The 24,823-nt window shown below is 41.7% G+C and overlaps 2 protein-coding genes and 1 long non-coding RNA gene across 6 annotated transcripts in view; 2 read left to right on the forward strand and 1 right to left on the reverse strand.

The window, feature by feature from the left end:
* The window catches only part of peak1 (pseudopodium-enriched atypical kinase 1), a 149,989-nt gene extending 138,820 nt beyond the window's left edge, over positions 1-11,169 (forward strand). For both annotated transcript variants that reach the window (XM_050073982.1, XM_050073983.1), the window contains exon 7: positions 5,086-11,169. In XM_050073982.1, the coding sequence (XP_049929939.1) occupies positions 5,086-6,459 (1,374 nt within the window). In that variant the 3' untranslated portion in view covers positions 6,460-11,169. The remainder of the gene's footprint in view (positions 1-5,085) is intronic.
* LOC126408441 (uncharacterized) overlaps positions 5,120-24,823 on the reverse strand; it is a 54,281-nt gene continuing 34,577 nt past the window's right edge. For 2 of the 3 annotated variants that reach the window (XR_007571854.1, XR_007571852.1), the window contains one exon: positions 5,142-5,280. This is a non-coding gene — a long non-coding RNA (uncharacterized LOC126408441). Of the gene's footprint in view, positions 5,281-24,823 lie in introns of all 3 variants that reach the window. The other variant, XR_007571853.1, reaches the window with a different exon arrangement.
* syt12 (synaptotagmin XII) overlaps positions 20,100-24,823 on the forward strand; it is a 42,352-nt gene continuing 37,628 nt past the window's right edge. The window contains exon 1 of the mRNA XM_050073986.1: positions 20,100-20,534. The gene's annotated coding sequence lies outside the window, so the exon portion shown is untranslated. The remainder of the gene's footprint in view (positions 20,535-24,823) is intronic.

A 24,823-nucleotide genomic window follows, 5' to 3' on the forward strand; every position in this document is an offset into this window, starting at 1 on the left:
AGTGAAATGACTGAAGTAGTAGTAGTGATAGAATAACACACTGTTTTATTGCAGCCTTGTGACTCAAAGAAAGAAAGGCATTTTTTAAAGACAGGATTTACTTTTGTTTTGCATGTGTTAAGAGTGTCGTCTGATATAATACAAACAGCGGGATGTGTTCATTTCATTACATTTAAAGGTATACTATGCAGGGTTTGTCACCCTCCTCCCTACACTGCTTGTTCAGACACTGCAAGCTCCTACTGTAGGTTGAATTTGTTGTAATGGAAAAGCAATACTTTAGCAACATAACTAAATCACCTTTATCACTGGGGGAAAAAAAACACTTACACCTGCTATCATCTCCCTTTTGCATTTAGTGGGAAATGTTACAATCAACAATAATTACTGGGATAAATGTTTCTGTGAAGTCATAAATATTCGTCTATCAATCTAATCAATCGTCTACAGTTGGCAGTGATAGAAATACGTCAGGTGGATGAACACACTAACTTTCAGCGTTTTTCCAGCACAATATGATGAGACACTGCCACAAACTACCGTCGGTATCCATTTAATGCAGCACTCAAACATTGTTCAAAATTAGTTTGCCCTGAGTTTAAGGAAAATGATACCCTGGAAATCCAGAGTTCTTGCGAGAGCTCAATTTGAATTTGCTCAGCGAGTCACTCTGGCAGTCAGTAATGATGCTCATTACCCATGCCGTTGGAGCCGAGCTGCACCAATCACATCAGTGTATCTGATACAGGCGGGCCAGAGGCGAGCTAAACAGATGATGACAGCGCTGCAACGACAAAGTTCGGAATCAGTTAGTAAACACTGCAAGATGGCTACGGATGAACACCAGTTGTTTGAAACGGCTTTGGCCGCTACAATGAACGAGTTAGACTTGGCTTTTTCTCTAAAAGAGGAACAGGAGACGGTGCTCGAGTCTTTCCTTTTTGCCGACCGGATACGGCAAGAGTCTAATCTACCAGTTAGCTCCGCTGGTAGCGCTCTGGATACCTCACCCCGTGTATTGTTCTGATTGGTTGTAGTGTTATCCAAATGCGTGCAGTGATATTTTCAAATGCATGCTTGGTGCTGCCCCTCGAGTTGGGCCATTTGCATTACTCATAGCGAGACCCTAAATCTTTCTAGATTTGGGTCTGGATTTCCAGGCTAGGAAAATTAACCAACAACAAGATTTTATGGTGGCAGATATGTAATTTTAGGATGATTTCAACAGCCAAACTAATGATAAATCCCTCTGCTGATCGTGAAATCTGTCATGTCATAATTGATCCTTATAAAGGCTGCGTATATATCATTAACTATCTATGCTAATGCTTACATGTAACCATGGTAACATATGCATGTCAGTGTGGGTATTTTCCACACTGACATGAGTTAAAACTGTATTGAGCTCTGTGTACTTTGTGCATTAAGTCCATTTACAAGTGTGTGACAGTGATGTCTGTACAACTTCATGTTCTCTTCATTTGCAAAAAGTCAGCATCACTTTTTCCCTCTGGTGCGACCAAATGAACCAAAATACAGGTGTGAAAGCACCCTAAAAGAGACATGGGATAAGTAATAGATATGAGAAATAAGTAACCACCATCACATTGTCACTCGCCTCCATGCTGCTTTCTACTATTTATTTGTTTTCCTGCTTGTTCCTGACATCAAACGTGACACACCAGAAACAAACAAACAAACCCCGAAAGGAGTACTTATCTACAGACAGCTCTGGTTTACTGGAAATGGAAGAGGAGCCTATAACCTATTTTTAGTGTGTTGTATGTTAACTGCCCTTACCTACCTGTTAAACAGAAACCAGGCCAACTCAGTGGCACTCTTCATCCTCATCCTCTCCTTCAGTGCTCGCCTGTGAAAGCGAAAGTCAGCCTCACATTAGCCCCTGTTTTTGTCCGCTTGCCGTTTTGCCTCATTGTATTTGCACTTTGTTTACTTGCTCAGATTTTTGTTCAGTGCTGTGTCTATTATTTTTGTGTCTCTCTCTCTTGGATGAGTGCTGCTACTACCTGATCGCCACCTTTTCAAAAGTCTCGACCTCACCTCGCACTGTTATTGGCTGGGGGCTACATGCCCATGTATGTCCTGAACAAAGCAAAATAAGTAGATAATAAGAAAACACAGGCAGAGTGCAGAGTCTCTGCAGATAAATGCACCAGTGGGTCATAAGTGATCATTTAGAGGGATTACTTTTGTATGAGTTTATACGTTTTCTTTTTTAGTAAAATCCTGCCTTTAATAATCTGGTTTGAATTGCCATGTCATATTCATATCAACAGTGGCTGTAGCCCACTTGAACGAGTGTGTCAGCCAGTAAGCATAGGGAGAGTGAGTCCTGGCTTCTCCATCCACATGTCAAAGTGTCCCTGAGCAAGTCACCAAATCCAACATCACATGAGTTTGGACAGACTTTGTAGTATATTGTTAAAATATAATGTAATTTTTGCTTTCAGAAAAATAACTATTTATAAACATTTCAATTTCAACTTTAAAGTCCTGTTTAGTATGATGGAAATGAGCTAACCTTTTTGTTATACATTCAGATTGTTACTACCAAATAGTAAACCGTGATTGTAAACAAAAATCAACCTCAGGCTCTGACAAAGGTCTAAGACAGGGACAGGCAACCTGTGGCTCTGGACCCACGTGCAGCTCTTTAGACTGTCTCCAGTGGCTCCCTGTAGCTTTGACATAAAATTATCTGGGAATGGATAACAGTTATCTTTTAACATTCAGACTTTCATTTCTCATTGTTGTAGACCTAAAGTGATCACGGCATCATACAGTTAATAAAAATGTGTAGCCTATAAAATGAATTAAAATTGTTTAAACATTTCATTGACTAAAATGTTTGTCATGTATCTACTACCTGGTGCTTTTTCCTTTAAATTTAAATGAACTTCAGCAGCAGTGGCCTGGAGTCTCTCTAGCGAGGCTAGCTGTCGATTCCAAATCCAAAAAAAAGTCCTGGAGGAAAATAGAGAATTTAATAGTGTGGACAGATTCATTTGCTTTCACCACCAACACTGCAAAGTCAAAGTACTAAATTATAAATAGCCCACTGCAGAGTAGCCACCTTGTAGTAAATCATATTAACAAATGCTCATTTAGGCCTGTTGGTAATGTTGATGGGCTGATATAGACTTAATAGGCTGTTACCTTTTATTTAAATATGTTTTGCAGCTCCAGACAGATTTTTCTTTTTCGTTTTTTGGTCAGCAATGGCTCTTTTGATAGTAAAGGTTGCCGACCCCTGGTCTAGGACCAAGAACCTTGTTGGAAAATGTCATCATGTAACAGAAGTAATAAACTCCAGCACACTGTCAACACTACATATGATGAAAATTCAACAAGGTTCTTGGTCTTGAATTAATTGACACTGCAGGTATGATATTAAGAAGTACATCTTGCTGTAAATTCTGATGTCATGTATTGTAAAGTGTGGCATCATTTGTCTCAATTCATCAGTATTATTTAATTCATTTAGTTTGTCCACACAGATTCCATTTCTGAATCTGAACATCAGTTTCCATGGTATTTTTTTTTTTTATTGAAATGTTTGCCAGTGTTTTTGGTGTCAGCAAATTAGTCAGTGTAAGATAATTACTGATAAACTCAGATGAAGAAACAAGTTAAATTGTTTTTCAACCAAAAATATCTCTGTAATACGTCGTGACTTGTTTTCCTTTGCTGGTATTTTAGTGAACATTGTGACGTCTGCAGAGACCGATCCTATCCTTGACTTGGCTTCTCTTCTCTGTGCCGTGATCAAAGTGTAGGAAGACAGAGAGCTGCAGAGGCTGTCACTGCGGTTTAGGAGACAGAGACACGCTCTTGCTGCTGTCGGTGACAGCCTCAAGTGTGCTCGCTGCCTCTCTCCGCTCTATATATCATTATTGGAAATGTTCTCGAGAAACAGAGCGGGACAGAGAGTTTGGAGACAAGAGAACATCTTTGATCTCAGAGTTCTCCTGTGCATTCGCTGCTAAAATGGTGTGTTTTGTTCCTGATGTTGCAGAAGATTGCTGTTTGTTGAAAAGTCTCCCGTGGCAGTCCAGAGGCAGTTTCTGTTTATTTTATTTCATTAGAATTAATAGCGATCTTTTAATATCAGTTTTTACAAGTGCTTGGCAGATAAACATTTACATGAACAGCGACCTTCGTCATTTAAAAGTTAATGACAACTATGTTAAAGGAAACCAAGAATGTGTTAATGTTTTTTTTTTTCATCTTTACATAACTATTTCTGTCTCTGTCATGTAAACAACCGCATGCAACTCTATGAATGTCTTCCAGGAGAAAGAGTTTGAAAATGTGCACCGATATGGCGCTCTCTCTTCTCTATGAGAGCTGGCTTTCCACCCAGCCTTTGAGCATGGCTGTTTGGAACAACTATAAACACGTTTGATTTCCAGTGTGGTTGGAAAACATATCATGCGACCCAGCTCCGATAGGCTATACCCTAGCCCTCAGCACTGCCTACCCTGTATGTTGCTCTCAACCCCAAACTCAGTCGCCCTTTAACGATGTAAATCTTTAAAACAGACCTCAAATATATAGTTCCTTTTTTTCTCCAATTACAATAATTTACAAAAGCAGTTTGGCGATGTTCTTTTTAGCAAATGTTGCTCAGAGAGGAGGAAATAGTGCAGTTGTTGGGGACTAGCTTTAGCTGCGTATAAACACATTTAGTGTTCTAGTGACAATTTCTGCCAGCAGGACAGCATATATGGGCCTGACTCAAATTAAAGTACAGTGCCCACGTTTATGGTAATAAAGGAATATGACACCCAGTGCAACAGTGTGGCTCATTAGTGCATTTTAATAGGCTATCTATGCCACAGAGGAGTAAGATAAATGAGGCTGTGGTTACACAGACTGTACTTGTTAGTGGAGTTTATTCATTGTCTGTAATGGGATTTGTTGACAATAAGAAAAACATAGAATATATTTTATAGCAGTATTTATAATTTAGCAAATTGTTGTTCACAAAAAGCTTCATGATGAGAAGTTTTACAGCTCAAACTTTAACACTGATGATGATGTTCTCGTTCTTATCTTCCCCAGATCTGTCGGAGCAAAGTGAAGGAGACCCAGCAGCAGTTTTTCCACAGCCTTGCGGTGAGACAGAGCCTGGCTGTGCACTTCAACATCCAGCAGGACTGTGGACATTTCCTGGCTGATGTTCCCGCCCGCCTGCTGCCCTGGGAAGAAGAAGAAGGTGAAGAGGAGGAAGAGGATGAGGAGGAAGATGCCAACGGGCTGAAGGAGAAAGAGAAAGAGACAAAGACTGAAACCAAAACGACGGACTCCAAAGCGCCAAATGGTAAATTAGATGAAACCCCAGCAGCAGGTCACATGAACACTGTCGGCCGCTTGAGGAGCCGAGTGGTGGTAATCACGCGCGAGGTGCCCTTCCAGACGGTGGCTGACTTTGTCCGAGAAGGCGCAGCACGACACACTCATAACCCGGAGCTGTACGAGCGTCAGGTCTGTCTCCTGCTGCTGCAGCTGTGCTCCGGCCTGGAGCACATGAAGCCTTATCATGTGACCCACTGTGACCTGCGACTGGAAAATCTGCTGCTGGTCCACTGCCAACCTGGCAACCCCTGGAATCTGGACATTCTTGAGCCCAACAACAACAGCAACAGCAGCAGCAGCTCTGGTGCAACCTCTGCCAGCGCTGCTACTGCTGCTGCCAACGCCACCTGCCCCGCCCGCCTCATTATCAGTAACTTCTCCCAAGCAAAACAGAAAAGCGCTCTCATGGCTACAGACCCTGGTACGCTGCGCGACCAGTCACGCCTTGCACCCGAAATTGTCACAGCGACTCAGTACCGCAAGTGTGACGAGTTTCAGACTGGGATTCTCATCTATGAGATGCTGCACCGGCCCAACCCCTTCGAGGAGACGCCGGAGCTGAAGGAGCGGGAGTACACCTGGGCGGACCTGCCGCCGCTGCCTGTCAGATCGCTCTATTCACAGGGCTTGCAGCAGCTGGCCCGGTTGCTGCTCACTGTCAACCCATCTGAAAGGATCCGCATGTCCGAGGCCCGGGCCTGCTTACAGTGCCTGCTCTGGGGCCCTCGAGAGGACTTGTTCCAGGCACTGGGCTGCAGCAGCACGGGCCCCATGTCAGGGGCCACTGCTAGCCAGCGCGAGGCCACCCTCCAGAACTGGCTGGACCTGAAGCGGACACTGATGATGATCAAGTTTGCGGAGCGCTCGATGGACGCGGCTTGCGGCGTGAGCCTGGAGGACTGGCTGTGCTGCCAGTATCTGGCGTTTGCCACCACAGACACCCTGAGCCGGGTGGTGCACATCCTGCAGCAGCCGCAGCCACATCCTCAATCCCAGAGCCAGCCAGCACACGCAGCACCGAGCCAAACCCAAACACATCAGACACACACCCTCCATCTGACTCAGTCACAGCCGCTCTGAGTTTCTCCAGCCAGTTGTTACTATGGAAACAGATTCAACTTCCCCCGTGTGGTCCCTCTGCTGATGCTAATGTGTGATGTAAGCTAATAGTCAGCTTTGTTGTTGCAGCAGCAACAGTGCTCACCTAAAACCAAACAGCTGGTTGTGCAAATGTCTGTGTTTTCTTTATGGACAAACAAATCCACAGAGCGAGAGCCTGTGCTCCCATCAAACAGGCTCGGCGTCATGATCAGGGTTATTCTTAGCACTCGTTAACAACAGCAGGACGGTTAAGAGTCAAGCAAACACAGTGGGGCTGTCTGACATTGTTCTCAGATCCAGTCCAAGACAAACTCAAACATTACAACAAGTTGAAGTCATTTTGGCTCGTGGCAGTGACGTGCTAGACGTCTCTTTGTTATTCACTTCATCTGTTTCTTCAGCTGGTCTCGGTGTGTTAAAACACTCCATCAGTTCCAGATTGAAGAGATTTATCAAATATGTGAGTCAAGTCTAGATTTTTATGTTTCTTTTAGCCAAATTCTGCAAAACTTAAGAGTTGTGATGATGACTTATTAGATATAGTTTGCATGGCAGCTGTCTCCGGGATCAAACTGAGACACTGTCAAATGGAATAAGTTTAAGATTTTATCATATTTCACATCAATGTAACAGAGAAAAGTTTCGTGAGACATCTGAAGACAGTTCCCCTCAAAGTCTTTCTGGAGATGAAACTTGAAAAAGCATCAGAAATGGAGATTTAACTCAGACTGTTGTGTTTAAGTAGGGCTGGGTATCAGTACTCAATATCTTTAAGGTATCAACCAAGATAACCCCAAAACCAAGTAGTATCGAAACTTCCCCTGTCAAACAATACCTGCATTTGATACTTTTTGTATGCAGATCTAGAAAAAAATGATTATTTGAATGATTTGTTCGCAGCCAACCACCGCAGGCTTTCTTCAATTTAATGCAACATGTGATTGGCCCACTACTGCAGCAGCTAAAAACCATACAGTCTATGGAGTGGTGAAGGCAAGCGCGGCGTATTTGTCGTAGTTGGCAGTTCAGCATGCAGAGATGCCACCAAAATATATTGCGAAGTATGGCTTTTCTTCACACCTGAGGTGGCATCTGATCAAAATAAACGCATAAAATGTAGAAGGATTATTCAGTGTTCCCACAGTCATGAAAGTTCTGGAAAAGTTATGAAATTGGAAAAACTGTTTGAAATTGTTTTGGCTATTTTTAAAACATATGTTCGAAAAAGTCCCCAAACATTAACAATGCGTGAAATGTGAATTTTTACAAAAGCTGGCACTGTGCCGCATGACCATTAAAAGGTCGCTAGTATCACGTGATATGCATTGGCGTATGTGTGTGCGTATGCAAGTAAAGTTAGTAACGGCTAGCAGTTTGATTATCTGCAAATGCCTGGTAAGTGTGTCTTTAATAATGCGTGGCTTTCAAACTACAAATATAACACATGGCTCGAGACAGATAAAATAAGATACAGATCCTAGTCACGCTGTATGTAAATTGTTTGACACTGGTAACGCAGGGGAAGCGGCTCTGGACAGCCATACTAAAAGGGAAAAACATCAAGACAGCCAAAAGGCCAGTATCGACACATAGGCTATTTCATGCTTGCTGTAGCCACGCCAGCTAACGTTACAGCTTTGTGTCTACTGTATGTGAAGACACAAAGGCATTTCATTCCATATTCTATAAGACATTTTTGCGACAATACTTGTGTTAGAGGAAAGCACACTTGAGTACGAGCCTCACTATTGTGCCTGTTAGAGCCATTTCTAGCAAGTCCTACTTTCCTTTTATTTTTTGAGTCACTTTAATGCACCACCTGACCACCTGTAATTAAAGGCAGGTGTGCTGAAGTGAGTCTTGAGCGTAGACGATGCTACAGGGGTTACAGTACTAAGTTTTTATTGTTTGATGAAGTTGTTTAATGCCCCATTGATATAAACTTTGTTTTTGTAAAGGCCTGTTTATTTGGGGAAAGCTTGTTTGGTGATTTTTTTTTTTTTTTACGTGACAGTCAAGACAATCAGCTCATAGCGTCATCTTGTAGCTTTCTATACATCCTGAAAATCAGTCAACTCTTAAACCAAGCAAAGCACCCTCAATCATCAAACAGTGAGTAAAACTAAACCAAAGACAGTGAGTTTATCATATCTCGCGTTATGGTGTCTGTGGGCGGCCATTTTTGAACTTATTTGGAAGCCACAATAGTGCCCAATGATTGCTAAATAGGCCTAGCTATTTAAAAAAAAGTAAAGTAATGGACATGGGGTAAAATATTATGGAAACGTTTTAAAAAACTCTCATGTAAAAATATGTGGGAACCCTGATTTCAAATTAAGTACTTAATTGGTATCAGTATCACCTTATGTGTCCTGGTATTGGTACTAGCATCATAGTTTTACAATACCCAGCCCTAATTTTAAACAATTCATTCTTGAAAAAAGAGATTTGAAATGAAATATGAAGGGAAGCTTTTTAGATGAAGGGAAAGGGGGAAAATGGAAAAGAAAATGAACTTCCTGACCATCGATGGATTTGTCCTCTACAAAACTTTGATATTTTTTTGTATCTAGACTGATACAAACGTTAAACATGTTTCACCACTGAAGCCAAAGATCTGCCACAAATTGTCCATTTAGACAGTTTAGAGATACTTCATAAGTTTTTAGATGTTACCTTCAGTTTATCACTAAATGCAGTCAGATGTGATCACACTAACAGAAGCTGTTGTCAGTCCCAATGTTTGCACAGCTGACACTCAGTTGAAGTCAATGAAATGTCACTCTCTGTGGTTTCAAAAATCAAAAGCCGGTCTGAAGTTAAATTTAACAACAGCTGAACTCTTAAACGCTCTCGTTTCATACCCCGCTTCTCACTTCTGCACAGGGCTTTGATTCGAACGAGGTAGGTGATGAACACTGAGCTAATTCTGGCTTTGCAGTTTTCAGAGGTTTTAGACGCTTTGAAGTTAAAATGGGACACAACTGCCCCGGCTGTTGGTTTGGTTACTTGTCGGAGTATGTGCAATTAATACCTTTGTTTGTCACTTCCTTGTGGAGGTAACAGCATATGAACATTTTTTACGCAGTCTTTCACTAATCCTCTCTTCCATTAGTTTTGTGGCACATAAACTGACTCACTTCAGATTGAGAAACAGCTCAGCGTAAAGAACTTCTCACAGTGGATGGGAGAAAGGGATGTTTTCAGGGACTGCAGAGAGTTCTTTGTCTATTGTTCTTGTCAAGTTGTTTTCGAACGGTTCTGCGTTACGGACGACATTTGCACATTCAGTCTGAACGTTGGCGCTCCTCGACGGAGGCCGAGGACACTGAGGACGATGCAGGAGAGACTGAGAAAGGTTCCCGTGAATTTTTTTGAGGAACTGAATTTTGTTTTTGCAGCGTGTGGAATGTAAAAGTTTGCCTGGACTGAAACAGACATTTGGACCTGGTCTCGTCCGCTTCAGAGACGCGCTCATCTTCCAACCGAACCACTTAGTTTCACATATGAACTGTATTAATCAACCACAGCCTTGAAGAGAAACTCAACCACTGAGACTTGCTTCCATTCCTCCTGCCTTTGTTTCCTGTCCGCTTTTGTTGTTATCCGGCCAATAGGATGGCAGATCCCGCTTTGATGCCCACTGCTTGTCGCTCAACAGCTTCATTCTGCTTTAATTAAATGAGCTCTGTGTTATTGATCAGTACCTTTCAGCCTGGAGTCAGTGGAAGCAGAAGAGTTTCACACGCAGGGGTTTATTTGTGTTTCTGATGATCAAACACCCCGAAAAACATCACAACTAGACAGTACTCGCTGTATCTCTGTGCTCTCTTGATACGCATCCAGGCGGACGATGCTTTCAACCCGACACTGCATCCACAGGTTTACTTTATTTGCTCTGGTTCAGCTTGTCGCTGTGGGGATAAATGTACTTTTGGGATCAGGATCCTGTGATCCTTTTACTGCAGATGTACAGTACGAGACGAAATGGTCCACGGAGCGAAAATGAGACAAAGCAGGTGTGAGTTTGTTGCTGCGTTAAAGGGTTTGTGTACTGAGGAATGTGTGCGGACAGCACTGGTGGCTGTCCTTGTATCTAGAGATTTAAGCCTTTATATAGTATATATAGTATAAATATATATAACCTTTATCTATTTTAATCCACACACTATTTTGTCGAGTACGGAGCACCTCTATTTCTCTTTAGAGAGTCTAAAGATCATTTATTCATCTTTAAAGCTTTACTTGACTTTCTTCAACCTCGCTCGTTTTGGGGGAAGATAAAAGTGAGTAGTTATCACTGTCCTAAAAAAGGATACATGAAAAAAGATCTTATTCTTGGAGTTAAAGTGTACGGAGCATTGATATACAGAACAATGTACAGTATTTTTACCCCTCTTGTAAAGTTATCTGCTTAGGAGATGAACCACTTTGGAAAGAGGCTGAAGGATGACTTTTGAACGCACCATTAAAAACCCAGCATTCATCAACTGTACGGCCTACAGCGACTATTGTTTGTTTTTCTCCTCTTCTCTCTTTGCATTGTTAATTGCCACTGAACAGAAAAACCGAAGCTCTCTAAGGCTTTCTATTAATATGTGTACAGTTGTGTCTCCTGGCCTGCCGCCATTTATTGTTGATCAAGTTAACCAACAGTAACAGAACAATAAATATATGTTTTTATATATACACTCTGTGCCAGTGTGTTATTACTGCTTGAACTGTGTTTTGCCCAGCTGCTTAATGAGATGCCAGACAAATAAAAATAAAAATATGTCCTGAACAAGTTGGATAAAGTTAAAGAGTCTCTTAAGTATAATGAAGCAATTTCCAGATTGGATAATAAATTGTAGCTAATGGCTTTAGTAATGGCTAATAAATCATTTATTAATGCTTTAACTTACAGTACATTACCACCAGATCCAGTGAGGACGCTAGGGACGTGCTGCTCCACTCAACTGGACGCTTCATGTGCTTCCCGCTGAGGATGTACCCTATTGTGGAGAACACCTGATCGGATAGACGCTGCCAGTTGGGCGGTCCCTGGTTCACTGCTCACCTTTTCAAACAGAAAACAACATGGCAGCCTGCTCACAAGCTTTATGTTAGTCCGTCTAAACCAGTGGTTCCCAACTGGTCCATGCAGCTAAGGGGTCCAGATTTCTCTTTAGTCATGAGTTCGAGGTCCCACAGTTCAATACATTCAGCGTCATACTTGCGTTTGGCCATGTCGTTGAGCTAGTTTGCTGTCTCTGTTAAGTAGCTGATTGTTAGTCACTCACTCTACAGCAGGAAACAGCACCTCAAAGTTAAAGTTCTGTGCTTGAAAGTGTTTTTTTTTTACAAACTTGATGTGTTTGTGAGTCACTTGTGGTCCATTCAGAACGGACCCATGACCCAGTTTTGGACTGTGACCCACCAGTTGGGAACCACTGGTCTAAACAATCCTCCAAAATCTATTTCTAGAACATTTGAGGTGAGAAATAGGAAATGCAACCGCTGAATCTTGTTTCATTTTAGAGGAACATCGCCTGCTTTGACAGCTTGGTCTAAGTTTTGTTAGCCAGCTGCATCATCACCGGATGGACTCATTTGCATGAAGCTGAATCCAGTTTACTTAATGTAAGTACAAACTGACGAATGCACCACAAATGAAGCTCTAGCGAAAGTTAATTCAGGGAGACAGTACTAAGTTTTCTTTCTCACCCTGCCATGCCTACTCAATCTCTAGGTGTCATTGTCTGAGTAGGTCAATTGAGTCATCAGCTGATTCACAATCAACCAATAGCACAGCGACACACCTCTGTCAGCCTATCATCTCACAACTCCTCATTTTAAATATGGTTCTTTCTCTGCCATAGTTTTTTCTTGTTGCAGTTGTTTGTGCCCTCCACCTCCCCATCACCTAGTCCTTACGGATTCATCAGCTACATCCACCTCATCATTCAGCAGCCTCACATTCATCAGCCACCACCACCACCACCTGTGTCTGGACTCCATCGGGGGATTTATCCTGCTGCCGCTCAGATGTCCCTCGATCACAAAATATTTCTCTCAGGTGTCCAAGTGCCAAAGACACAAGACACACAAATCATCTATTAATCTGTACACTCATATTCTGTATTAATTAGTATCTTTACTTCATTCTTCTGTCTCTCCTTTCTTCAGGGAACCAATACCAGCATCAAAAATGCTGGATCGGGTATCAGCAAGTATGCAAGTCTATACAGCGATTCAATACCTTGTAATTTATTTATAAACTTCAAAGTAGTTTCGCACCTGGATAAAACAGCAGTTTTCTGGAAGATCAGTTCTTCGCTGCTCTACAACAGCAGGTTGCGCTGTGCAGACATCGGCAACAGCGAAGAAGAACTGATTTCCACTGAACTGCAACGTTAGCCGCTAGCGAAATGTCAAACTAGATATTTAAACAAAGTTCTTTGCCATTTATTCTAAGTATGTATTCGTTCATGTTTTACAAAGGGTTTAATCTCAACCATGCCGTACAACAGTCAGTGTGTTGTCATGGACATGAATAACCCATTTATGATCAGGTTTATGGAGAATTCCATTTATGTGTTTGAGCATTTAAACACCATATTCCATTTATGAGAAAGTGGAATATGCTAGCTGGAGTACTCTAAAAGCAACCAGGATGTATACTGTACCTGGAATATGAATAACCTGGTTTCTCTGTGCTCGTGTAAACACCATACACTGAATGTGATAACCAGGATAAGCCTAATAAACCTATTCATGTCCGTGTAACTACACTCAACAACAATCATTTTACGTTTATACAGGGTCGGTTGTATACAGCTGTTAATTTATTTTTAACCTCCTGAGACCCAAACTGTTGTTTGGTGTGCATTTTTAATTTCGCCTAGCTATTTGGAATCAGTAGGACCTGATAAGTATAAAAACTAAACATTGTCAACAATAAAGTCCCAATGTCTTCAAACTAGTACTTTAAAATTAGCAATGTCTTAGCTAATTGCCGTTGCTAAAATAACAACCATTAAATTTGATCAGGTTTTGGACCTTGTCAACTTTTGTGTTGGGCTCGGCTGCAGACTGACTTGGCTGCCATCTTCTTTTTACATGGACTAGTGGATTGTGGTTTTGCTACTAGTGGGCGGTATAGCTCAGTATGCTTCTAGAATCATTTTTGTGATAAAAGCACAAAATTTGGCAGATGTGTTGGCAAATATATTTAGAACAAATGTGGTTATCAGGGCATCAGAAACTTGCCCCCTGGTGGCCAGAGCAGGCAATTGAATCCTACCTGCCCATGGACCCGTCCCGTTAATTGGATCCACTCCAAAATGTAATGGCTTCTAAGTTGGACCATGCTACATGCCTCCACTAAGTTTTGTGAAAATCGGTTGGACATTTTTCACGTAATCCTCATCCAAAATGAATGAAAGTGAATGGGCAGCCACGTGTGGGCGGCCAGTGGACATTCCCCCTGAGTTGGATCAACACCAAAATTGAATGTATTCTAAGTTGGCACTGGCAATTCCAGTATTCCAGTATTATTTACATTTAAGCTATAAATGTACCAAATTTAACGCTTTTATCGCAAAAATGAACAATTTTTTAGCTATGCCGCGCAATTTATTAGTTTGTTAAAGGAATTATACAAAAATTGCCTGACTGATTTTCACAAAATTCGGTGGAGGGATATAACACATGCCAACTTAGAATACATTCAATTTTGGTGTTGATCCAACTCAGGGGGCGTGTCCACTGGCCGCCCACATGTGGCCATCCATTCACTTTCATTCATTTTTTGGATGAGGATTACGTGAAAAATGTCCAACCGATTTTCACAAAACTTGGTGAAGGAATATAGCATGGTCCAACTTAGAAGCCATTACATTTTGGAGTGGATCCAATTAATGGGACGGGTCCATGGGCAGGTAGGATTCAATTTCCTGCTCTGGCCACCAGGGGGCCAGTTTCTGATGCACCGATATCCACATTTGTTCTAAATATATTTGTCAACACATCTGCCAAATTTGGTGCTTTTATCACAAAAATGAACAATTTTATAGCTGTGCCGCCCCACTATACTACTAGATGGCACAATAAAGTGTCCATGAATGAGGACAACAGGTCTAAAATAAGCAGAAAAGTATAAGGTCCAGTAAACCCAAAATGTAACGTCCTCAAATGAGGACACGGGGTCTCAGGAGGTTGATGCAGTGGTATCGGATCAGTACTCGGTATCAGCCGATATGCAAGTTCAGGAGCTGATATTAGACCATCTCTAACAGCAACGCCTCCTCCAAACTTGACGCAACACTCCCAACATATACTACGTGACTGCCTCTACTCGAAGAGAACAGAAAGCCTCGAGACGCCCTCTGTGCTGTGCGGGCTGGGCGATATGAAGAAAATCAAACCAAGTACCTTACCTACATTTTTGATATTGTGACGACATTGTTGATGATTGGTGCTTTCACAGAATATTTACACAATGAGATTTTTTATACATAATCATCAGTAATGTGGCTATAATGACTAAGTGAAGGTTAATGATGGAACTGTCTGGTGAGTTCACTTCACTGTAATGCAGCCTTTAAAACCAGGAAAAGACGACACTAAATATCTAAATTCTAAGACAATATCTTGTCTCAGTGTCATCATTTTGATATAATATCGATATATTGCCCAGCACCACTTAAAATATCAGTTATAATTCATGATGTTTGAGTTGTTGTGCTTTTTGGTAGTGACTAGACAGACTGTAAAAGTTTCAACTAGTGTTACTGTACTTGAGTAGATAAGGGTTAAGACTGATTTTATGTCATTTTAAAACTCTATTTCACTCATACTCCTGTGTTTTATTACCTACTTGTGTTACATTTTTAAACATTATAAGAGGTCTGAGCAGTGCAACCCTTCATTTCCAGTCACTTCGGACCCAAACTTATGCCACAGATTTCATCAGTCCACTGATTTCAGCAAAAATAACCATCCCCGAGCCCTGGGCTGATAATGAGCCTTTAAATTATTTACAGTGACCATACTAAAACTGGAAACATATTAATCTTCTCAGGGTTTTTGGAACATCAACCAAAGCCCTGCGAATTTTTAAACTTGAGAGAAACCTGTAATCTGAGTGTTTGAATTAGAGTTTTTTTTCTTTGTGAGTTATAAAAACTCTCTGTGTTCCTTTGCTGGCGTTATCTCAAAGTAGCCTGTGTATCTTAAAGATAAAGAGCAGTGTGGGAGTCTCTTTGAGCTAGCAGAGATATTTAGTTAATTAATTTTCATGTTTCTGTCAACATGGATCTGTGGATGTTTTTCAGAATATGAGATATAAGATTTAAAGATACTCTCTGATTTATTTATAGCGCCTGAGACAAACCCAAAAGCACAAAATTTCTTCCTAATGATTGACAAAATAAGGGTGGCGTGTCTTTTCTAAATGATCTTCGCAAAGGTAAATATGATTTAAAACACACACTTACTTTAAAGCACTTTAATGTTCTTTATAATTTAAGTATGTTTCTGAAATTTCATCATGTCTTGTCATCACGGAAAGTCGAGCTAAAAATGACTTGACCACCTAAAGTCAGTGTTATGTGCATTGCTTTTCAGGTATTTCTGTGGCTGTGTCACTACAGCAGCTCCACCAGCAGATGGAGACATTCAAAAGGCAAAGAAAACCCAGAATGCACCATTCTCCTGCTGCCAGGCCTCTGACAAACTGTCATAGTGTTTATTTTGTGAAGTGGCATAAATTTGCAGTTCTGCCACGTTCAGTTCAGCGTGGTTAAAAGCTGTGAAAACATGCTGTAATAATTTTGCAGGACAAACACAGTAAGAACAAGCATTTGCAGAACAAAAAAGACGAGATGATGCCGGACTAAGATAATAATCTTATCTAACATGTCTTAGTTTGTGCCTCACTCATCTTTGTAACTCAAGAAGAAGAAGATGAAATTCTTTCCATCCACTGCTCTGTGTTTTACACAAACAGAAAACTGCATTTGGATTATTACTTACTTTATTTTTGTCATGATTTCATTCAGATTTAACGTGTTTCATGCTGCGTGTCGGGCAGAATTACCACACCTGGAGATCTGGTTCACAGGTGAGGTTTGTTCGATCAGACTGCACATGATGTCGGCAAACAAATGAGCTTTGATCTCATCATTCCTGTTCATCGTGTTCTGCTTGTTTGTCTGTCTTTGTCCTCCATCCTTTGTCACAGCTGCAGCCGAGAACATGGCCACCAAACAAAAAGCAGTTAATGTGTGGACGAGAGCACAGAATCTGCTGTAACTGCATCCTGTGCTACGTCTGATGTAAGTGTTCACATTATTTCAACCCAATAGCCAGGAAAATTGTGGCAGTGAAATGTTTCTGCAAACCACAGATACTTTACACATGCATGAAACTTTGTGTTTCAGCAACACTGGTTAGGTTTAGGCACAGAAACCGCTTGGTTATGGTGAGGAAACAATTGTTTTGTGCTTCAAAATCTGCTGGAAAAACAGCATCAGGTTGCTTGTTGTTTCCTGTCACCATAGATGATGTGCATCTCCTCCACTGGAAATCTTTGTGCTTCAGTTTAAAAATCCACTGCATTAATCTGTGGTGAGTATTTCCTGTTGGCAGTTATCCTCATGTTCATCAGTCTGGACCCGAAGTGATGCTCCAGTTGGTTTATTACCTGTATTATGAGCCAGTTACTTAATCAATACTCTGGTGGAATGAGGTCAGAGCAGGTCAGACCTGGGGTCAGGGGTCACTGCAGAGGGGCTGTGGTCCTCAGCAGGCAGCAGTGACAGAACTATTAACGTCTGTTGTATAAGTTAAAGTAATGTGATGTGATATGGTCCCTGGCATGGGTGTAGATTTCGAGGGAGATGCAGGGGACACAGCCCTTTCGTCATTTAGAGCGTGAACTTGAAAGTGGCAGAGTATTTTTATTTTGACCATGTTAAAGATATTGCTCCATAAACTGATGCAAAATGGCACAAAAAATCACCAGAACACAGGAAACACAGTATTTAATGCTCAAAATTTTCTGTTAGAGGACCCCCAACCCATAATTTAATATTTTTCCCCTACAATATTGAAACAAAACCACTGCCCTTGGAAAATACCCATCACACTTTAACAGTTTACCTTCCATGTGATCAAGTGAAGATGGAAACATGTGTTAAAGATGCAGTAAATGTTTGTCATAGACAGTGTTGGGAAGGTTACTTTTGAAATGTGATTACTACGTAGTTACCCTGTTAAAATCTGTAGCAAGTAACTTTTATTTACTTCAGAGGAGGATTGTAACTTATTACACGTCATTTCTTTTTCATTTCTTTTCTAACAAATGTTTTAAACTGAGCAATAAAGCTAAAAAAAATTGTCTGAAAATAGGCTACGGTAAAAGGAGACATTCCTGCATGGCGAAAAGATGCAAAGCGACACAATGAATGTTTTATTCTACATATAGAAGTTTCACTGAAAAGAATATATTTGGATGTAATCCCTTTGTAATCACCAATTTTTGACCAGTAACTGTAATGTAATGACTTTTTCCCCCTAGTAACTGATTACAAATACATCTATTTGTGATTTAATCAGGGTGGCACAGTGGTACAGTGGTTAGCATTGTTGCCTCCAGGTACTCCAGCTTCCTCCCACAGTCCAAAGACATGCAGGTTAATTGGTGACTCTAAATTGTCCGTAGGTGTGAATGTGAGTGTGAATGGTTGTCTGTCTCTGTGTGTCAGCCCTGTGATAGTCTGGCGACCTGTCCAGGGTGTACCGCGCCTCTCGCCCAATGTCAGCTGGGATAGACTCCAGCCCAACATGTACCTCGTTACTCCCCAACACTGGTCATAGACTATAGATGGAATAATACCAGCAGGATGAAGATGACAGTAAAATAGAGTCATTCTTAGTTGTACAGCTCACTTTCAGTCAAATTTCATCGGCTAATCAAACATTTAATGCTGGAAAAATAACAATTAAATGTCGTTAAAATGCTGGATCGAGTCTCGTAAATTATCCAAGTAAAATAAAGGGGTTTCCAAACTGGATTAAATATTTGTAGTTAATGGCTTTACTAATGGCTAATGCATGATTTATTAATGTTTTAAATATCAGTAACTTCAATTAGTAGCCTGGGCTTTTGTCTGCTTAAATCACTGAAATCAGTGGGCCTATATTTGGGACAGGACTTTAATTCCTTTAATATAAAACTGTTGCTCAGCAAAGAAGGCAAATATAAATCAAACTGATTATTTAAACCAGTATAAATATCACTTGTTTAAAAATTAGGCTTCAGATAGCATATTAATTTGTATCATTAATTTGATCTAGCGCCAACAGACAGCGCATCAGAGAGAGTTATAGCACTTGAGGATTATAGCACTTGGCATACCAACACTTTATCCTGTTAAAACAATACTCACAACTTGGATTCATTTTTATGAAAAAACATTTTGATTGTTTTGATCTGAGGACCTTTACGGACTAAAGCAATATGAATAAATTACCGGGTAATCGAGGAATGGACACATAATTTGAAGTAGCCAACAAACTACTTTTATACATCTGAAGAACTTCCATTAAACAAACTGAACTGCTTGGCAACTAGTCCAGGCGTCTTATTGAGACAGGCCTTTATTTGTCAAAATGTGTAGCCACACCAGGCATGTAAAAGGGACTAGGCTTTTAATTAAAGTTTTACAGTATTTAATAACGTTTCAAGTGCCAAGTTGTGATCAATAAAGCAATGATAAATGGTTTATTTACATGAATACATTGTAAGCAATGATAAATGGTTTATTTACATGAATACATTGTTCTAAACCTTTGGAGTTGCACCTCCAAGTTATATTTGATCATTTAAGTGCAGTCAGGTTTATTTTTAGAGCACATTTAAAAACAACTGAGCAAAGTGCTTTAAAAAGGTCAAATAAAAACAGCCGTAAATAAAAGAAGAAGTAATTTTATAATATAAAAGCATACAATATCTTGATAAAATCTCAACACAGGAACAGCAATGCATGAACAACCAAATGAATTACATGCAAATAAAAAAACAGAGTAATGTCTTAATGATGATTAAAAGTCTAAAGAAAAGAGACAGTCATCACAGTGAGCTGCGCAGTGTCAGCAGGGTGAGGTGTAGTTCACCTTTCATTCGCCTCGCTGGGAATCACTCCTTGATGAGAGGATAAATAGAGATGAGTGTTTTGCTATCAGAGGTGTCATCACTGCACCCTGCCCACCTCCAGTATAGACACTTATGTAATCTCACACTGAATCATCCCTGACAGCTGAAGTGACGATGAAGAAGGGAGGAGGAGGAGGAGGGTTGTACTTGGGACAGAATTTGGGGTCAGGAGGGTTTTGTGGGCGTCACTTTGAGGAGGGGTGATGAGGAAGAAAAGTTTGGGGTGTCCCTGAAATACTCACACCTCCCCTCCCTGTCCCCCCCCCCCCCCCTTATACACCCATTGCGTAACACCAGGCTGTGTGTGTGTGTGTGAGTGAGTGTGTGTGCACTGTGCAGCAGGCAGGTCCTCCTCAGTGCTGCTGCTGCTGCTGCTGCTGTGGAGCCTTGGAGGAGGAGGCGGTGGTCGTGTTATTGAGCGGCCCGGCGGTGGAAGTTGCGCTGCAGGGGTGGGACTTTCTTTCTGCAGTCGGTCGGTCGAGGGTTGAGCTGCGGCGCACACAGAAATGCCTCTGGCAGCAGCTTCTCAGACTCCAGCGAGCAGCAGCACAAACACACGGACACCTCCGAGTGCAAGATAAATCCTCCTCCTCCTTCTCCTCCTCTTCATCATCATCGTTCCGCTCATCTTCCTCACACTCCTCCCCATCTTCCGGGGGGAGTGTGTGTGAACGCCGTCTTCCCTCCCCTCCTCCACCCCCGGGATACACAGACCGGACCGGCACCGGTGTCATTGCATGGAGAGAGGTGCCTGAAGAAGGGAGAGCGGTGGAGTTGGTCTACCCCCCTCCTCCTCCTCCTCCTCCTCCTCTTCCTCCTCCTTCCTCCCTACTGCACCAAAAGAAAACTCCGGGTAAGAAATGCGTGCTCACTCAGGCCATTTGGCCCCATCCACCTGCCATAAGCCGCTGTGCTCCTCCACTCCTCCGTGCACACCATGCATCATGGCGAGACTTGGGACTTGCATGCGTCTTTTCTTTCCTCCTCAGCCTCTTTGTTGACAGTGAAAGGATTAATTTAAAGCGTGAGGCATTAGCGAGTGAATGCATCTCAGCAGGCTTTTTCCTGGCGCGGCGCTTTTTTTTTTTCCTCTCCGCGTCTCCAATCATTTCTCTCAGCCGACCCAAATATTGATTCGCATCGCAAGTCGACCTGAACTAGGAGAAGGTTATTGGCTGTGGGAGTGAACTGGAGCTCACGGAAGCCTTCAGTGGCGACAGGGGTTAGAGGAGGGATAACAAATGGCACCGGGAGCTGTCCGTTCAGCACCACTCTGCCCAACTCCAGCTGAAAACTGTGGCCTTAAAAAAAAACTTAGTGCAGGTTTGACGAGCAGCTTTAGAGATGTGGTGTGAAGTGAGGACAGCTGGAAGTCAGGCTCAGACAGTCTTTTGTTTGCAGGATTGACTTTACTCAGCTTTTTAGAGCTGCTATTAATCTTTATGTCTTGAATACTGAAGAAAACCATTGTTAAGACTGGGTGTCCTTCAGTCCAGGGTCTGAGGGTAGAGAGTGGAGCAGGCTGCACTTTAAAGCTCTCTGAGGCAAATCTGACTCAACTGTATGCTTCAGTTTGAATTCCTTAGTTTTGGTACATGTACTCAAATACTTTGGTACGATATACTTTGCTGAAAACCTTCAGTGTTTAATTTGATGGTAACACAAACTTAAATGACCTGCAGCGCTCAGAAAGTCCTGATTGTGAGTGCTGCCAAATCAGACAATGTCTTTGCTTGTGTGTCACTTGATCTTCTTACTCAGGGGCTCCCAGCCCAAAACAACATGTTTCTATATTAGGGGTGTTTTTTATGCTTTTATTATGAAGTCGACAGTCGAGAGATGACAGGAAATGAAAGCAGATCCCTGGAGGTGATTGCAGTTAATAAGCTTTGTATTTTATTTGAAAAAGATTTATTAGTTTTACTATTTCAGACTGTTTAAAATCTGAAAAAGCTTTGGTTATTTGATGCAATCTGTGACAAGGGGTTGTGAGTAGACTTTGCCGTAACAGGTTGGTGTCTCAGTGACTCTGACACTTGTTTTCAAACTGTGTTTCAGTAATCCGAACACAAGTGGACCAACTCAATCACTGGGATAAATGTTGGCATTGTATGTTTCTGCCACATTTGAGTGTTATTAAGTTGTGGATACGTTGAAACTTTATGTTTAGGCACGAACACATTATTGTTAGGAAAAGGTCATGTTTTGGCCTAAAATACCCACTTTTGGGTGCACAATCCCTGCTGGAGAGGCTGCAATGTCTTGGTGGAAAACAACTAGTTTTGTGGCACTATCCTCACTGGAAACACAGTGATGGCTCGCTTAAAAGTACAAATGTGTCTGTGGTTTGCAGAAATGTACAATGCTGACGTTTTCTCCTAGCAACTGGTGTGAGTGTACAGCCGAGACAAATCGCTATTAACACCTGTGTCTATCATGCGTCTTTGGCTTGTGTTCAGATTTTATTACTGCCTATGTCACTGACAGTGGAAGGTCAAAGGGCCCCACGTTCGGTTATTACGTCCTCACTCTTGTCAGACACAGTCAGGGTACAAATGGAGGTAACGCTGTCATCAGAATTCAACATTTCCTCTTTTCATAGGGCAAAATGATATATGGTCACACAACACTTCGTCCAACTCATTGTAAAATGGTCAAGTTATAGAGCGTCAGCACACTGTCACCGAAACAACCACCACGTCCTGCAGTGATGATGTAGTTCTTGTTGGGGAAGCATTAGCGTTCACGCTGCAAACGATATGTGGTCAAATGCGGCCCAGACCATCTCAGGAAGTCGTGTGAGTGATCAGATCTTAACGCGTCTTAGGAAGTGTAAACAGGGTCGCCATGAGAATACGTGGGTGTTGCTTTTGTTCCATGTTAATCCTGTAAAGTGATGCAGATGATGGCGCCTTCATGTAACAGAATGTACACTGGTTGGTGTCCAGCTTTGAGGCTTTCAGAGGTTTTAGATCGTGTGGATGTCTGTGAGTTTTGGAGCTAGTTGTGGTCTGGTTGTTCCTCTTCTCTTGCTTTGTAAATGGACTGTTTCTCCCTGAAGCCACTGCTACTGATCATTTTTTACCTCTTGGCTTCCTCTCTGTATTCCTCCTCAAAAATCAAATGTTGCGTACTGATTACCTGGAAAGCTTTTGGCACCAATTAACAGCTGAGAGATGTGTGGGAGTCGACTTTCTGCTTCTCAAAGCTGTGATTTTAAAAGGATGAGGCCCACTCAGACTCCGAAATCAATCTTTTTAACATGATCTCAACATGCTGTCCTCTCCGGCTCTTTGAGTGTGTTTCCCGCAGCTTTCTAACGATGCTGGAGGTCTGTGTGAAGTGGCTTGGCAGTCGTGGTAAAATATCTTGTGTGTGTATGTGTATGTTTGTGTGTGTGTCACTGAGACTCTCGCCTCTTCCTCCTCGCCAGGCTGAAATACGACCTGCTCAGAATTCAATTCCTCCACCAGCACTCGCAATCATCTCAGCCATTCGTTTAACACCAACTCTCTTTCTCGCTCTCTGTCATGGGTTTCCCCTGCTTCCACACACCCACGCACACACACTGAAAGTCCTAACACACCACCATCCCCTTCCTGTGTCCCCGTCGAACTCCTCGGAAGAAAAGTGTTATTACATTAAGAAAACTGAGAGCACTTAGATGAACCCGGGAGACATGTGGCTCTGTGAGTCTACTGTAACACCTTTAGGGCCCTCCACCATTATCAAAATGGGTCTTTCCAAAGATCGAGAGGTGGCTTACACCTTAATGTTTCATCGCTAATATTTCCAGAATAGATCATGTAATGGATTGCCTCATTTTAAGGTGAATGCCTGCGGTCAGAGCAGTTTGCTGCCAAATGTAACTACAGCTCACTTCTCCTGGAGATGCCTCCAAACGCAGCACGCTGGAGAGAGAATCATTAAAGAAAGTATCGCAAGATAAATCACGTTTATGAGATTAAGACTCCAAGAAGTTATCAAGCATTAAAGGAACACTTCACCCACAAAATGACCACTTGTATAACGATTACTCACCCTGTGCTACCTTGAATTCGTCAAGACAACTTTGTTTTTCTGGCATGTCTCCACCGTGAACGGAGAATCCAAAAAAGGCAAACATTCTTCAGTCTTGATGAACAGAACTACAGCAGAACTGTATCAAAACATCTGTTTAGAAACTCTCACACAAGTCTTGCAGTATAATCCAAGTCTCATTTATCCAGTTGTATGTTCAGCACTGAGGCTCAGGCACACACATGCACAGGCTTTAATGTTTTATGTCGTAACGTTTTTCGCGAAAATGCATGTTTTTTTCATGTGTTTTCAAAGTACTGAGCATATGACTGGATAAATGAGATTTGGATTATCCTGCACAAGTTGTGAGAGAGTTTGTAAACAGATAGTTTGACTTAGTTTTACTGTTGTTAAGCACGATCCATGGTTACTTCAATTCATGAAAAAAAGTTCGTCTTTTTGGATTCTGTGTTCACCGTGGAGGCAAAAGTTTTCCTCAAATTCAACGCAACACGCAATGAGTAATATATACAAATGGTCAGTTTGCAGGTTAAGTATTCTTTTAAACAGCGTTGTTTATACATTCTCTCACATCTGTGCTGTAAATATGTAGCTAGATCTGATTAGCTTAGCTTAGCACAATGACTGGAAACAAGGGAAAACAGCTAGCGCGAGTCTGTTCAAAGGTACTCTCACATAGCCAGGCCTATATCCACACTTAATTTTAGTGCTGAGCCATCGCACAAGAAAGATCTTGCTGAACACACCATTATTTCACACTATGGGAGAAAAAAATCTGGGTTGTTTGTATTTCTTTAAAGCAGCTGTGCAGAACTTTACGTTTTCGTTGGTTATAGCACCCCCTTTGGTCGAAGCGGTATGACACCCACAGCCTGGTGTAAAATTCCGACTGCAGCCGGCATTCGGCTTCATTCGTAAAATCTTGACTGCAACCGGCAATTACCGCATGCATTTGTTTTGGAGAGTGAGAGGATTAACGTTACTAACGTCAGGTCAGTCCAAGTAATTAGTGGAAACATGCTAACATGCTAACGTTACACACAAGTTAGTAGTAAAGTAAGACCTGTTCATAAATGTTCTGGTGTAGCTCTGAATTTCTTA

This window comes from Epinephelus moara, chromosome 20 (genome assembly GCF_006386435.1).
Source record: "Epinephelus moara isolate mb chromosome 20, YSFRI_EMoa_1.0, whole genome shotgun sequence".
In the NCBI taxonomy this organism is placed as follows: domain Eukaryota; kingdom Metazoa; phylum Chordata; class Actinopteri; order Perciformes; family Serranidae; genus Epinephelus; species Epinephelus moara.